The sequence below is a fragment of the Rhinatrema bivittatum genome, chromosome 11 (assembly GCF_901001135.1).
Source record: "Rhinatrema bivittatum chromosome 11, aRhiBiv1.1, whole genome shotgun sequence".
Classification (NCBI taxonomy): Eukaryota; Metazoa; Chordata; class Amphibia; order Gymnophiona; family Rhinatrematidae; genus Rhinatrema; species Rhinatrema bivittatum.
Window position 1 is genome coordinate 52,324,661 of NC_042625.1, and position 15,863 is coordinate 52,340,523.

Consider the following 15,863-nt stretch of genomic DNA (forward strand, 5'->3'; position numbering starts at 1 on the left):
CTACTCGGCCCACGCCGTTCCTACTTCAGAGAGAAACTGGCAGTTCAGCAAGCAGCAGGCAAGAAGTGGTGCACACCAACTCCCACTGCCAATAGTGACGGCCATGACCTGCTCCCATCTCTCATGACACACCTGTAGTTCCTCCATGGCCCAATAATGCGCCACAGCACATTAAACTGTCAACAACAATTATGACTTGCTAAATACCCATCTGTAAGAGAGCAGAAGTGCAGTCACTTACCTGATCAGCAGTACGTTCCCCACAATGGTCTACAGGGAGGTAGATCTGCTTCCGTGCAGCAGTGCAGGTGAAGGGACATGCACAGTGCCTGCTGTTCTGTTCACCAAATAAGCAGGATAGCAACGCAAGTGCTATATGTAGCACACGCACACACAACGCAGGAAAGTCCTCAACACAAAGTGTTTTGACTTTCAAATACATTCAGAAATATTTAACAGAGCACAATATAAAACCTTGGAGCTAGGGTATACAAATCACAGAGAGGGGAATCTAGCCTGCCGTGGGCATAAGGAAATGATGCAGAAAGCAGCCAGGTCAGCTCCAGCTGCTGGCAGAACCGTCTCGCTGGTTATTATTCTCATTTTTAAATTCTCATATTTCCACACAGTTTCTCCAGGTCTCTAACAGTGGCAAAATTCCACCAAAGAGTACAAGGTGGGGGGGATGGGAGGGGGGGGGTCATCTTACAGAACAGAGGGCTCTGGGAGAGGCCAAGGGTCATGTTATAAGGCAGGGGTGCTCTGGAAGAGGGCAAGGGCAGGACCAGCTTTTTTTGTGGGGGGAGTGGGGAAGCAAGCATAGCAATTGCCTGGGGCCCCCCATGGCAAAGCTGAGTGATGACACCGAGGCACAGCTTCAGGGTCCCTGGCACTGGCTGGGTTCACGCCTTAGTTTCAGGCCCCAGTTTCTCTGACAGCAACCTTGGCCAAGGATGGGTGGGATGGCACAAGTTACAGGGCAGAGGGTTCTGGAAGCGATCAAAGGAGGTTACGTAACAATCCAGGGGGAGTAATGCCACCAGGAGGAGAGCTCTGGGAGAGACCAAGGGGGCCATGTTACAGGGAGCGGCCCTTACAAATTACATCTGGAACAAATAATTTCATTCAGAGCATGACTAAGACAATGATTGCTAATGCACTAGGAGCCATGAAGAAAAGAGATGCACACAGAGTTTATTGAAAAGATGAACTTTACTGTAACTTGAATAAAATTATTCATAATCCTTGCAGTATCTTGGTGTAGAACCTTTTCCCCTTTAGGGTGTTCCTCCAAGCATCTTCTGAGTAACTGTAAAGAATCTAAACTTAACCACTGTTAATGACCAATAGCTTAAGCTTGATTTGTGTGGCAGGAGCTGGTTACAATTTCTTTCCAGTAAGTAGCTCTGTGCAGGGACACAATCTGCACGCGTACTGAGCTCCGCTGCTCATTCCCAGCACATCGCGGAAGGCAGTCCTTCATTCTTCCCCAACATACTGATGGAATGCAATATGCATTAAATAACGCCTGCGGGGGGCCCAATGGGCTCACGCCACAAGGCCATCAAATGCATGGAATAATATCCCCAAGGTCCCTTTCTCTACACCGCCACCAAATCTGACTCAATACACTGAAAGTAACAAGGTCAAATCCCTTCTGTCCATCTGCGGCCCTGCACAGAACACACTTATTCCATGAGCTGCATGGATGGATCCAAGCCTAGAAGGCTCAGCAAATGCGAGGTTCGGAGTACAAGGAACCACGGTTCAAAGAGCTGAATCCGACTTTCCTTCCTTCCCGTAGCACATCCTTTCCTTATTTAAGTATGTCCTGAAATGATTTGCAGCCCTGCTGCAAGCTCAGAGGGAGTCTGGAAGGCTTCTTGGCACCCATGTATTTCTTCCACACAACACTGCCATGTTCCGTGGGCTTGCAGACCGAGAGCAAGCTCCTCAAAATCTCTTCTGGGCTTAAGGTCATTTTGAAGGAATTCAGAGTGAGACAACAAATATTTTTACTATCTGACCCGCTTTGGTCCAGTATAAATCGGACACTCGTGCACATCCTTGCTTAGTGTTACAGGCACAGACAAGTAGATGCAATCTCTCATCTGCAGCACAGTGATGATCAGAGAGGAGGAAATGCAGGCAAGCCCAGGCAGAGCAAGCGGCTCCTTTTCAGTTCGAGCTGCTATAGTTCAGGGAGGCTGAAGGCACTTTGCTGGATGCTCTTTGCCCGTGGACATGGAGGCTCAGAGTGTCCCAGAACAGCAGCTTTCTTCTTTCACATAGGTTCTCTTGTTTGTTATCCCTTTATAAGGTTTCAGAGGTTTACATGACAATATCATCTGCATATTTCTTGTAACTGTCTTACAGCTATGCAGGAAAAAAATTCCATAAAGCCCAGAAGCGATACCAAAATGGTTTGTAAGGTCTAGAGGTGACATGACTCCGATAGACTATAACAGAATGAGGGGATACTTCAGGAAACAGCAGGAGTCTTAGGTAAGCCACAACTGGGCATGCAGTAAACCAGGGGGAGTGTAAAAATATCTGTGCTCATGTAACCCAGTTGGTTTACTGCTCTTACAGATTGGCCAGAAAAACCTTTACACTAGCTACTTAATGAAACTAAAGAGACCAGGTGGCAAGTGGATGTTACTATAAAGTCAGAGAATCTCTCCTACACTCCTTTTTTAAGTGCTGTATACACACAGAGCAGAACCTCTCCAGGATCTGAAATGTTAAGGCAATTCCAGGTCCTTCAACACAGCTGAACCCATGCATGACATGAAGCAGCTCATGTGAAGCTATGAAATGAAGTAGGACGATACGTTGGCTACACAGCCAGCATGGCAGAGCAGTCATGGATACAGACTCAGCAAAATCATTACTGCATAACTCCATATCCAAAAACCCATTCTCTAGCTGTAACAGAGGCATTTCTACAATGAAGACATTACATATTGCTGACAGTAACACAACTGAGATCAAATGATGCTACAAAGGCCAAAGCAAGACTTCTCTGGCTGAGGTGTGAGACAGTATCCATCAACAGTGGAAACTTATGAGACAGAATCAAACTTTGATACAGATTGTTATGTTTTGAAAGCCATGAATAACTGCTCTGGACAGACCCGGTTTATATGCAGAGCTAGGTCCCATGACAGGAAGATGTATGCAAGATGAAGTGATGCTACGGTCAGGTCTGTAAAGAGCAAGACAGAGGGAGACCTCAGCAGAAAGAGAAGTGCTGCCGAGCAGGACTATGCCAGGGTAGCGAAAACCCAAGTCAGTCAGATGATGAAAACAGCAACCAATACAAATTCAAATGGGAAATTAGCAGGGAAGTCCATAGGGAAATGGCTTCAGTTCACTTTCTGATTAAAACATAAGCGGACTGACAGAAGCTTTGTCTGTCCAAAGCACTATCTTCTGCACATTAGCTTAAGATTTCCTTCCTTTCTTGGCTTATTTTATTCAAGGAAGGCTGAACACTTGCATGAATCCTGGGAAGGAAAGGAAGTCACTTGACGTTCAGTCCGCCTGAAGGTTTCATGCCGATAGAGCCTAAGCCCCCTCAGCATCTCAAGGTGCTCCCAGTTAGAGGCTGGAGGCTGCAGTGTTACAGTGAAGCTGGAAGTAGTGTTTGCTGCTGGCTGCACCCTAGAAGTTCCTCAGCTCCTTGGGGGCTTCAGGTTTCAAAGTATTTGTAAATGGCTGTAACATAAAGCATGAGGCTCTGCCAATCAGGTCGTTCTGTTCGCACCATCTCATTGATGTCCTGTTGAAGAGAGAGAGAGAGAGATTGATCTGTGGTGAAAATATGTTCATGAACTTTCACTGAATTTTACAGGACAGTACTAGAACAATTTCTTCCAAAGTCTGGTAAAGGGCGTCTGGTGGAAAGCATCCAAAAAACACCTTAATGCCAAGTCATACCCTAGCACCACATCACATCACTGCCTACAAACCTGAGAGAGGCAGTGACTTCCATCAGCTGGGAACAGCAGCTGCCTTAGTATTGAAGGTGGTGAAATATCTACTGCATCACTTCTGCTCCCTAAAACCTGCTGAGAGTTGGAGGCCTGTGTTGGGCCAGACTGACTGGGAAGCAGTTGCTGGCTCTGAAGCCTCTTTCATTTCCCAGGCCTTCCCTATTGTGAATGAACAATGGCTGGGCAGAAAACCGATAGAAATCAGGGGAAATGCTAGCTTGAGTGCTCCTGGCTTTTGCTGATGCTCTGCCTAAGGTCTGCAGAAGTCACTGCTCTCCCTTCTGACTTCTTGCCATTCCAGGGCCATTATTTGCTTTGACTGGTAAAAATAAAAAGGACAAAGGAAGGCCAAGCCAACAAATGTGTGTGGCTAAGCTCCCAGTTTAGCACAGTGCACTTAAAAGTACACATCATTAATAACAGAGTAGGTGACAGCAGATAAGGACTGGAAGAACATGAATGTGTCTGCAGCAGACTCAAGGCAGGACAAGGCTGATGGGGGGGTTCATGCTGAAGCATTTCTTGCAGTACCACTGTCTGCCTAGAAAGGCACAATTTGCACACTGTCATGGCAGCAGTATGAGGGGAGAAGGGTTGGCTTTTGTTTAGTTCTGTGTTGTTTTTTTTTAAGCCTCCCGCTTTGCCGATGGTTGTTCAATTAATGTATCCCCAACAGAGTCAAGCAGCAGGACATTACTTCCCATATTCAACAGCATTTCATCTCAGCCAAGGCTCAAATCCCAAGCTGGACACCACTTCATCTAAGCCCAAAGGCCAAAAAGTGAAAAGGTGCCAGGAGGCATGAGGAAGAGCGAGCTGGGAATCCCTTATGCGTACTGTCCCGTGCTTTTGGGGTACAGTTAGGAAAGTGGTGTGGAAAGACACTCCTGGAATCTGAATTCTTACCCTAGTGTAAGGCTCTTTGCATTCTTTTCATCTGGCAATAAATGCTGCCACCCCGCTGACTTTCGAATGCTTCAGCTGGATGGAATCAGATTCTTTTCTATGCATGCAGATACTCCTGAGAACCAGGATTATTTCCCTCCCTCTGACACCTCAGCTGGCTGCACTCAAAAGGCATTCACTAAGAATATTGAAAGCTGGGCCCCCAGGAACCTGCGATGCAAAGAGCATCCAGGGAGATGGAATTACTGACTGGCTGCACACTGCAAGGCAAATCCACTCTGTGCAGTCAGATAGCTCACGGGACCAAGCAGATACACATTACTGCCACTTCCCCTCCCAACCAGGCCAACATGCACGGCTCCCACATCCGCCGTCCTCATTCTAGGCTGATATGAACTATCCCCCCACACATACTATCCTCAAGAAGGCTAGCAAGGCTCTTACTGCCAGGAAACTGGGAGCTAGTCCTCTCCCATCTCTCACTTACCAGACTGCATTTGATACCAACACTTTCAGCTGCCTGGAAGGCTAAGGTGAAATTTCTTCTCTGTGAATACAACAAAATGGGATCTTTAGATTTCTCGCTGCTTCTTATTATATGACAAAAATGCAGTTTTAAATAAGCAGATTAATGAACAGTCTTGTCTTTATTTTCTTTGCAGTAATGTATGGAGAGATTCTATTTCAATAAATAAAATCAACCAATCTGTCTAATTTTTTCCATATGTAAACAATTCCTTACGTATTTCCCATTATACCTGCAGACAATCACAGGAACATAAGAACATAAAACTTGTCATAATGGGTCAGACCAAAGGCCCATCAAGCCCAGTATCCTGTTTCCAACAGTGGCCAAGGCAGGTCACAAGTACCTGCAGGATCCCAAAGAGCAGATACATTCCAAGCTTCTGATCCCAAGAATAAGCAGTGGATTTCTGCAACTCTAACTTAATAAAGGTTTATGGATTTTTCCATCAGGAACTTGTCCAAACCTTTTTTTTAAATGCAGCTACACTAACAGTTTTCATCACATCCTCTGGCAACGAATTCCACAGCTTAAGTATGTGCTGGGTAAAAAAATATTTTCTCTTATTAATTTTAAATGTATTAGTAACATCATTGTGTGTCCCCTGGTCTTTGTACTCTTCGAAAAAGCAAACTGATTAAAATGTACTCGCTCCATTACATTCATTATTTTATAGACCTCTATCGTATCTCCACCTCAGCCATCTCTTCTCCAAAGTGAAAAGTCCTAACCTCTTTAGCCTTTCTTCATAGGGGAACTGTTCCATCCTCTTATCATTTTAGTCGCTCATCTCTAATCCCAGCTAGCCCGAGAGGTGCACGACATTCTCCACAAGCGGCACATCTGCCAGCCCCCGGCATGGCTCAAAGCAGCTGCGAATGTGCGGCACACGCCAGAACAAGAGCACACTCGGAAGATGCACCCGGAGACCGTACCTCCCTAAAACCCTTCTGCCACTGACGGGGAACGGCCATGATAACCTCTCAGAAAAACGCCCGCCTCAGCTAACCAAATAAAGGCTTTTTTGCATTTTTTTTTTAAACAACTTTACAAACCAGAAAACAAAACGAAAGCTATTTGAAAGCTTATCTGAAGGGTGGCAGAGGCTTCTCTTCAGGCTTCTGAGGGTGAGGGAACTGGACCACCAGTTGTTACCCCCGGCATGGATCAGCGTGTATCTGCGAGCATTTAAGGGTCCCCAACCCCTGCTCATCCTCCTCTAAAACCAGGAGGGATGGCCCCTTTAGGACCCTGCCAACCTCCTGAGAGGGAATTCCTCCAAAAACTATCTGCCTTTTTTTTTTTTTTACTAGGTACAGAACTGCAGGTTTTGCACCTCCTCCATCTGCTGGAGACAGAGAAATACTGAGGAGCTGCAGGTGACACACTGGGTTAAAGAGGCGGTGTCTACAAAACTTTCTCTGTCTCCATCTGCTGGAAGGGAGGCAAAACCCAAGAGTCTGGACTGATCTGAGAAGTACAGGGAACTAAACACAAGACTCAAGACGAGATTGCACCATGGAGCGATACAGAGTCATTATGAAATTCTTATTTTTATGCAACATTCCTTTCCTAATAATCTCTAGCATTCTATTTCTTTTCTTGGCTGCTGCTGCTCAGTGAGCAGAAGATTTCAACGTATTTTCAACAATGTCATTTAGATCCTTTTCCTGAGTGGTGACTCCTAATGTGGAACCTTGCATTGTGTAGCTATAATTTGGGTTAGTCATCCCTAAGTGAATCACTTTGCTCGTCTACATTAAATTTCATTTGCCATTTGCATGCCCAGTCTCCCAGTTTTGTGATGTCCTCTTGCAATTTCTCACAATCTTCTTGGATTTAACAACTTTGAATAATTTTGTGTCATTGGCAAATTTGATCACCTCACTTGTTCCCATTTCCAGGTCATTTATAAATATACTAGCCATTAAGCCCGTAACAACAGGCTACATTACCTTTTTTTTTTGGTCCATTTCCTTACCCCTCATTCTCCCCCTCCCCTCATTCTCCTCCTCCCCCCCCCATTCTCCCGCCCCTCATTCTCCCTCCCCCCCCTCACTCCGACTCTCAGCTCATTCACAACCCCTTCGGATGGCGCAGACGGAAGATCTCCGGGGGAGCTCCCTCCCTCCCTCACGCACGCGCAAAGCTGCTACTGCTACTGCTCCTCGTCGCGCCAGAGGTCGGTCCCTCCCTCTCTCCGCCGCCGCTACTGCTCCTCGCCGCGCCATTTTTGTTACAGGCAAGCTCTGACTGACGTGCTGCCCGCGCATGCGCGGTAGAGTTGCTCTCTACTGCACATTTGCGGCACGTCAGTCAAGCTTCATTTATCTAGTAGATTAAAAAGCAGTGGACCCAGAACAGATCCCTGGGGCACTCCACTATTTCCATTGGGAAAATTTACCATTTAGCCCTACTCTCTCTTTTCTATCTTTTAACCAGTTGGCAATCCACAATAGGACACTGCCACCTATTCCATGACTTTTTAATTTCCTAAGTCATCTCTCATGAGGGACTTTGTCACATGCTTTCTGGAAATCCAGATACACTATATCAACTGGATCACCTTTATCCACGTTTATTTACGCCCTCAAAAAAAGTGTAGCAAATTTTTGAGGCAAGACTTCCCTTGGCTAAAACCATGTTGGCTGTGTCCCATTAAACTATGCTTATCTATATGTTCAGCAATTTTGTTCTTTATGATAATTTCTACAATTTTGCTTGAATCAGATGTCAGACTCACTGGTCTGTTGTTTCCTGGCTCACCCCTTAATCCCTTTTTAAAAATTGGTGTTATGTTGGCAACCCTCCAAGTCTTCAGGTACCACAGATGATGTTAATGATATTATAAATTTGTAAACTAACAAGGCCACAATGTCATTTCTCAGTTCATTTAGCACTCTGGGATGTATACCAACTGGTCTAGGTGATTTGCCACTATTTAGTTTGTCAATTTGCCCTAGTACATCTTCCAGGTTCACTAAGATTTGTTTTCTTCTGAATATCTTTTCTGGCATGAGTATATCTCTTACACCTTCCTTAGTGAATACCGAAGCAAATAATTCATTTAGTCTTTGCTATGGCTTTGAGATCCCTGAATGCCTCGTTTACTCCTTGATCATCTAATGATCTGACTCCCTTGCACGCTTTTTACCTTGAATGTACCTGAAAAAGTCAGCTCCTATGGATGACAACCGGGATAAATCCTTAGCTGAGCATGATATCAACTATGCAACAGGCTCAGAGAAAATGTAAAGAGGTGCTTCCTTGCTGGAGGGATGTAATCTAAATAAATAAATATACTAGTGGAGGCCGGATTCATGGCAGAGTCTGGGCATGCCTGAGACAAAAAGACAGAGGACTAAGTTTGGTAGGTTGTGTAAAAGTCATTGGGGGAGGGAACCAGTACTGGACTTTATACGCTGCTTTACCCAGAGAGGGGACGATAGCCAGACAGACTGGATAAGTGACTTGGCCCTTATGTGCCATCACGATGTATTAATGGTGATTTTTCTTACATGTAACCCCTGCTCTCTTAAACCGAGACACTTGCCTCATTTTCCTCCATAAGCAATAACAATGACAGCACATCAAAACTGGAAGGCCCATCTTGTGCTGCCCCTTCCTGTTGCAATAGCAGACACCCTACACGACCTCAGGTGTGACCCTTGCTTCCTCACAACAATCCCCTCCAGATTCCAGTCCTTCTAGAACCTAGGAACTCATCCACATCCCCACATCTGTTTTCTCAATCAGGAAGCCCCAGCAGCGGCTGCTGTACCTTGTCTTGGTTGTTCAGCTCCTGGTATGGGATGTGCGCAGGAAGATAAGTGTGCAGGAGAGCACAGAAAGCAAGGCCATCATTCCAACTGCTGCTGAAGTTTGTGATATCAATATTCTAGAAGGAATAAAACAGCAAACACCAGTCAAAAACAGACTTCAGGGGGGGGAAGGAGTTATTCAGATAGTGGTGGGGGAAAAAGACATTTAGACTGGATTAGTACTGTGCGTTGATGGAGGTGGGGAGGCTTTGAAATGGCCAAAGGTACAAATTTAAATTGGGGATGGGGAAATGCCTACAATATCTGAATGTAATCTGCTCCAAAGTGTCATGAAAGGTGGAATATATATAAATAAATAAATAAAGAAGACTAGGAGGACAGATATTTGGGCAACAGCCATGCTGATGTTGGCGGAGTGGAGGAGCAGCCTAGTGGTTACAGCAGTGAAGCCAAGGATCAAATCCCCATGCTGCTCCTTGTGACCCTGGGCAAGTTCGTGCTTTCCATTTCCTCAGGTACGAACTTAAATTGTGAACCTTCTGGGGACAGAGAAATACTACAGTACCTGAATGTAATCCACTCTGTAGTGCCTGAAAGGCAGAATAAAAAACAAATGAACTGAACTGAATTGGTGGCTGTCTGGATTATTGGAAGTGGGAGAGGAGCGGTTGGTTACAAACAATAAAAGAAGCTGACAAAAACCGTCTTGGAAAGAGCAGTTGCTTTATATGGTATGGCCGGGGGCTGGGATACAACCTTGACAATGGGGACATCCTGACCCAGGCTTCGAGATGGGGGAGGGAGACGATTGTTGATTACGTGTTATCACGCTGCAGATGTAAGGATCTCACCAGCACATGACAAAAGTATCTGTTTGCCTCAGGAGAAGTCTAACCTACTACACAACAGCCCAGAGCTAAGCCTGGGAATGACTCCGCTGAACACACAGCTTCCTCCAGAGTCTGTGAGGTCAGATTACAAGCAACAACTTCCACCAGGCATTACACCAGTTTCTGGAAAAAGCCTTCACTTTCGGTCAGACTTCATCCCGCTGTATGCAGACTTGTGGAGATGCTGCTTTTGCTTCAATGAGGTCAATACCCATGCTCAACAATGAAAATATCCACTTAGCTTTGCAAGTGGCTGCCTAAGGCCCCCTTTCACCACTATCCATGCTGGGGTATTTCTCCTTTACACAGTTTCATCCTTGTTCCCCAGACAAAAAAGCAAAGAGGATGAATATCACTTCAAGTCTCTCCATTCATTATCAGGAAAGTCAAATTAATGGAAGTACAACTCATTAATGAAATCAAAGGTTGTGCAGTCAATCTCAGATGACAGAGTCAATCCCATCACCATGTCCTGCCAACCACAAAGCACTCCCATCACCATAGAAAGGGTGATGGATGCATGGGCCAGCCTTACAGTGGATAAAACACAGTAACAGAATTCAGGAAAGCCTGGGATAAGCACAGTGGATCCTTAGCAGTGGGGAAGTGAAGGATAAAGCTGGGATAAGCACAGAGGACCAATAGCTATGGGGGAAGTGAGGGGTAAAGCCTGGGATAAGCCTTGGATGTGGGAAGAGTGAGGGGGAAAGCTGGGATGCTCACAGAGGATCAGCTGTGGAGGAGTGAGGGGTAAAGCTTGGGATAACCAAAGAGGATCCTTAGCTGTGGAGGAGTGAGGGATAAAGCTTGGGATAAGCAAAGAGGATCCTTAGCTGTGGGGGAGTAATGGGTAAAGCCTGGGATAAGCACAGAGGATCATTAGCTGTGGAGGAGTAAGGTATATAGCCTGGGATAAGCACAGAGGATCTTTAGTTGTGGAGGAGTAAGGGGTATAGCCTGGGATAAGTACAGAGGATTGTTAGTTGTGGAGGAGTGAGGATAAAGCCAGGGATAAGCACAGAGGATCCTTAGTTGTGGAGGAAGTAGGGGTAAAGCCTGGGATAAGCATAGAGGATCCTTAGCTGTGGAGGAGTAAGGGGTATAGCCTGGGATAAGCACAGAGGATCTTTAGTTGTGGAGGAGTAAGGGGTATAGCCTGGGATAAGCAAAGAGGATCCTTAGCTGTGGGGGAGTGAGGGATAAAGCCTGGGATAAGCACAGAGGATCCTTAGCTATGGGAGAGTGAGATGTAATGCCTATGATAAGCACAGAGATCTTTAGCTATGGGGAACTGAGGGGTAATGCCTGGGCGAGGCACAGAGGATCCTTAGCTGTTAGGAGAGTGAGGGGTAAAGTCTGGGATAAGTATAGCAGATCCTTAGATGTGGGGGGAGTGGGAGTAAAGCCTGGGATAAGCACAGGGGATCCTTTGCTGTGAGGGAGGGAGGGCTATAGTCTAGGATAAGCACAGAGGATCCTTAACTGTGGGAGGAGTGAGGATAAAGCCTGGGATAAACACAGAGGATCCTTAGCTGTAGGGGAGTGAAGGGTAAAGCCTGGGATGAGCACAGAGGATCCTTAGCTGTGGGAGAAGTGAGGACAAAGCCTGAGATAAGCACAGAGGATCCTTAGCTGTGGTGAGTAAGGGGTAAAGCCTGGGATGAGCACAGAGGATCCTTAGCTGTGGGAGAGAGAGGGGTAAAGCCTGAGATAAGCACAGAGGATCTTTAGCTATAGGAGAGTGAGGGGTAAAGCCTGGAATGAGCACAGAGGATTCTTGGCTGTGGGAGGAGTGAGGATAAAGCCTGGGATAAGCACAGAAGAACCTCAGCTGTGGGAAAAACAGGGTGAAAGAGGAGCTGAAGTACTGCAGCAAGAAAGAACAGCATGGCATAGAATGGATGGGCCTCAAGGTTCTATATGGGGAAGTGTGGACTTGAACTCGATGGTTACTAATATACAGCTCAGGCCCAGAGCAGGTCTTCTGTATCTATCAGGCCAGTTTCGGTGCCTACCCACCCATTCCTGCTGCACTTGAGAGCCACTCAGAACAAAGCTCTGGAGGAGGCTAGTGCTGAGGTCATACACACACTCCACGGCGCACCTCCTAACTCCCCCACTCCTCTCCCTCCAACAATTCTAGCTCTCCCATGCCTGTCAACCAATCTTACTCCTCCAACTCACCCAATCCAACCCATCCAGCAATGTTCATCTTTTTCAGCCAATCCAGAATTGCTCTAAGAAATTTTCATCTCATCCAAACTCCCCAGATCCTTTCCACTCCACTTCCTCATCCATTTCTGTAATTACTACTTCTGTTTATCCCTTCATCCACTTGAAGCTCCAGCTGAGAACACTCATAGAAACTAAACACCTGCAAAGTTCTACAGGGAAACAAATCCATCACCGACAGAGCAGAGCACAAGAGAAACAAAATTACAAGAACACAAAGGAGGCAATTCTAAAAATCCACTTTGAGCTCCCTAGAACAAGATTGGCAGGGATACCTGGCACCCTAATAAAAGATGACAATTGTGACTTGCACACCTCAAGATGGTAGCCATAGGGACCCTTGGAACCATGATGAGAGAGACACTGCTTGTGACATGCACACCTCAGAGGGATAGAGGCAGGTATATGCACAGGCACTTGACAAAGTGTATATGTATCAAGAGTGTAAGAAAGTTCCCATATGAAGATGAACTAAGCCTTCAACTATTCCCTCTCAAGATGGGAAGGACATAAATATTCAAATATGGGTCAAGACTCACAAGTGAGGACACCACAGAACGGTAAGAATTTCATGCACGTAAGGAACAAAATATAGCACGATGTACGGCTGGATGAATGGCTCAGTGGCAGCTCTGTATGCTGCCATCCAGGTGATCTGCATTAGTCTACAGCCCCCAGAAAGCAGGCATCCCATTCATTGTTCAACAGTGACACCAGGTGGCCACTCTCACAGTGCATGTATAGTGAGTCCTGGAGAAAACTGAGGTCTATGGTTCCTGACCGAGAATTGTTGCTGCAATGTCAAGATTAGATGGGGAGGGAAATGGATAAAACCCCAGGGTAGTTTCAAATTAAGACCCCAGGTGCATAAGGGCCAGTTCTGAGTGAGCAGGAGGAATCTGCTGGGAGGAAAAAACCCAGGAAGATAAAGCAGCTGAAGATTGCAAGAGAAGGATGTGTGGCACAGGGATAAATGGGCAATAATGAAGACAGACCAGCTCATTACTGCCATTCGAGGAATGGAGAAATTACTTACCTGATAATTTTGTTTTTCTTAGCCAATAAGCACTGAGCCCAGGTAAGTAAAAGAACTCCTCAGATTTGGTCTCTTGCCAATCTTTCTCCAATTTAAAGGTTAAATTTCCTCTTCTAAAGAGTACTGTGTTCCCGATAGGGAAGGCACAATCCACATCTACTAGGAGACGGAGAGATACTGAATGGCTGAGGTCACTGCAGGGGTATATCTAAGGTGACGTCAGCTTTGAAACCTGACTCTTGTCTCCATCTGCTAGCAGGGGAGCACAAAACCCATTGGTCTTGATCTGGCTACATGCTAGGAAATATGAAACTTCAGCTACCCCCACCCCTCAGAATTGGAGGAGTGAGACAGAGTTAGCAATTGGTTAAGAGGGGAGAGTGATGAAAAGAAAAGCAGATAATGCCTGAAGAACAGAAATGGAGGAGCAAATAAAGTTGCAGAACTGCACTAATCTGGCTGGACAGTTTCCAGCTTAATTCAGGCCAGTGCTAGGTTGCTATAAGTCCTCAAAAGTGTGACTTCCCTCTTGTAGCCCACCTATGACAACCAGAACCATAAAGTCCAGCTTCCAAGTCTGGCCAGTAAATGTCACTGTTTAATGAATGCCTGCACAGCCTCTGCTATTTCAGCATTTGTGGACAATGTAGTCCATGATTCAGTGATCACTCTCCCTAGAGGCTTTGCAAATCCTGTAATCATTGTCTCTGTAAGCGACTTGTGATGATATCTGTAACAATTAAAAGGCATGACACAGCAAAGGGAATCTTTAGAGATAATCTACCCCATCTTCCGGACATCTTAACAATTCCAACATCCTTACATTAAACTCATTTATGAAAATAAGGAGCAGTAACTGGAGCCAAGGGCTGTTGCCACATCCCCATATCCTGTACACAAGGTAAAACCAAGCAAGGCAGACGGTACAGTGCGGACGTGGAGAACATGCACCAGGAAACTGCACATGTAGCTCGCTTCCTGCTGCCCCCGCAGACGGGAGGTGTGTGCGAGTGCATGTTGCATGGCTTGGAGACAGGAAAAAGGATGGCAGTCAGCCCTCTTTTCTCCCTCTGCTCCTGACTCAATTGGCCAATGATGCATTCAAAGGTCCTTGCCAGCATCACAAGCGCTACAAGCATGTCAGACTTTAGTATGGACTGAAAAGGAATATGGCTAAAATGCTTGATCTGAGTGTTGAAGGAAGCTCATGTGTACTGTCACCCTCAGTTTTCCCTCCCCTTCTATACTTAAACAAACTCAAATATTAGAAAAGCCAGCGGCAAGGAATGGCAGAAAATATACCTAATTGCCTATCTGATGCCACGCTGCTCATTTTGTGAGCTCACAGGGGGGCATTTACCTGATACCCTTCAGTTTTCTTCTGACACCACTTCAGCAGGGCGTTTCTCTTCGAGCCCCCATATTCCCGGGCCAGAGCGGAAAGGGGATCTTTCCTCTCCTCCCTGTCAGGAAAGGAACATTTCATGTCAACTCTCATCATTTCTCCAACACTCCTAAGTCAGTTGTACCTGACAAATTACAAAGCAAGGCAAGTAAGCAGACAGGATGGGATCCAATCCCTCAGCAAAGGCAGAAATAAGGGTCCTGACAAAATCTCCCCTCCAATAACTGGAACTCAAACGGATCATGTGAGCCTACAAACTATGGACAATAGAGGGAGGACTCACACAGTCTGCCATGCATGTACGCTTGAGGTGGGGTGTCCTTGCTCAGTCTGCCATTGGCGTGCAGGGTAGATTCGCTCAGTTTGCTAGATCTGCTTGTGGGTGAGATGGAAGGGAAGGAGGGTAAAGGCAGGACATCCTCGGTTTGCCATGCATGTATGAGAAGGGAATGGCATGTACATGGAGTAGTAAGGAGGAGAGGAGGACTCCCACAGAGAGAAGCAGGGGAGTGTAACTCATTTCCTCATGCTCAGTATGTCTGCATGATTCTGTGGAGTACAGGGAAGACACTTCCCAGTGACTGACTTTCTTTCACACCCAGAGGGATGTGGTGGGAGGACTGAAATCCCAGCTGTGCAGCTCACTGTCTCCCTATGAACTCTGCTCTAGCCATGACCGACAAAGGGAACAGCACACCACTGAAACATTTTGTAGAAGAATATAGTGGTGTAGAAGGGCAAGAACTGATCAAAACAGTCTAACAAGTTATGAGGTAAGCAGTATCCAAAATCAAACTACTATAGTTTTATTTCAAGTCAATATATGGAGAAAGCATATGAACATAAGACTTGCCATACTGAGTCAGACCAAAGGTCCATCAAGCCCAACATCCTGTTTCCAACAGTGGCCAAGCCAGATCACAAGTCCCTGGCAGGATCTCGAGGAGTAGATAGATTCCAAGCTGCTTAACCCAAGAATAAGCAGTGAATTTCTGCAACTCTACCTTAATAAAAGTGAATGGACTTTTCCTCCAGGAACTTGTCCAAACTATTTTTAAACGCAGCTACATTAATAGCTTTCACCACAT

At 46.0% G+C, this 15,863-nt stretch overlaps 1 protein-coding gene across 5 annotated transcripts in view; it reads right to left on the minus strand.

Annotated features, from left to right (window-relative positions):
• Nucleotides 1-1,174: 1,174 nt before the first annotated feature.
• Nucleotides 1,175-15,863, minus strand: part of SPECC1L (sperm antigen with calponin homology and coiled-coil domains 1 like) — a 94,560-nt gene continuing 79,871 nt past the window's right edge. For all 5 annotated transcript variants that reach the window (XM_029619412.1, XM_029619408.1, XM_029619410.1 and 2 more), the window contains 4 exons: nucleotides 14,731-14,833; nucleotides 9,212-9,328; nucleotides 5,392-5,451; nucleotides 1,175-3,784 (listed from right to left, as the gene is read on the minus strand). In XM_029619412.1, the coding sequence (XP_029475272.1) occupies nucleotides 3,695-3,784; nucleotides 5,392-5,451; nucleotides 9,212-9,328; nucleotides 14,731-14,833 (370 nt within the window). In that variant the 3' untranslated portion in view covers nucleotides 1,175-3,694. The remainder of the gene's footprint in view (nucleotides 3,785-5,391; nucleotides 5,452-9,211; nucleotides 9,329-14,730; nucleotides 14,834-15,863) is intronic.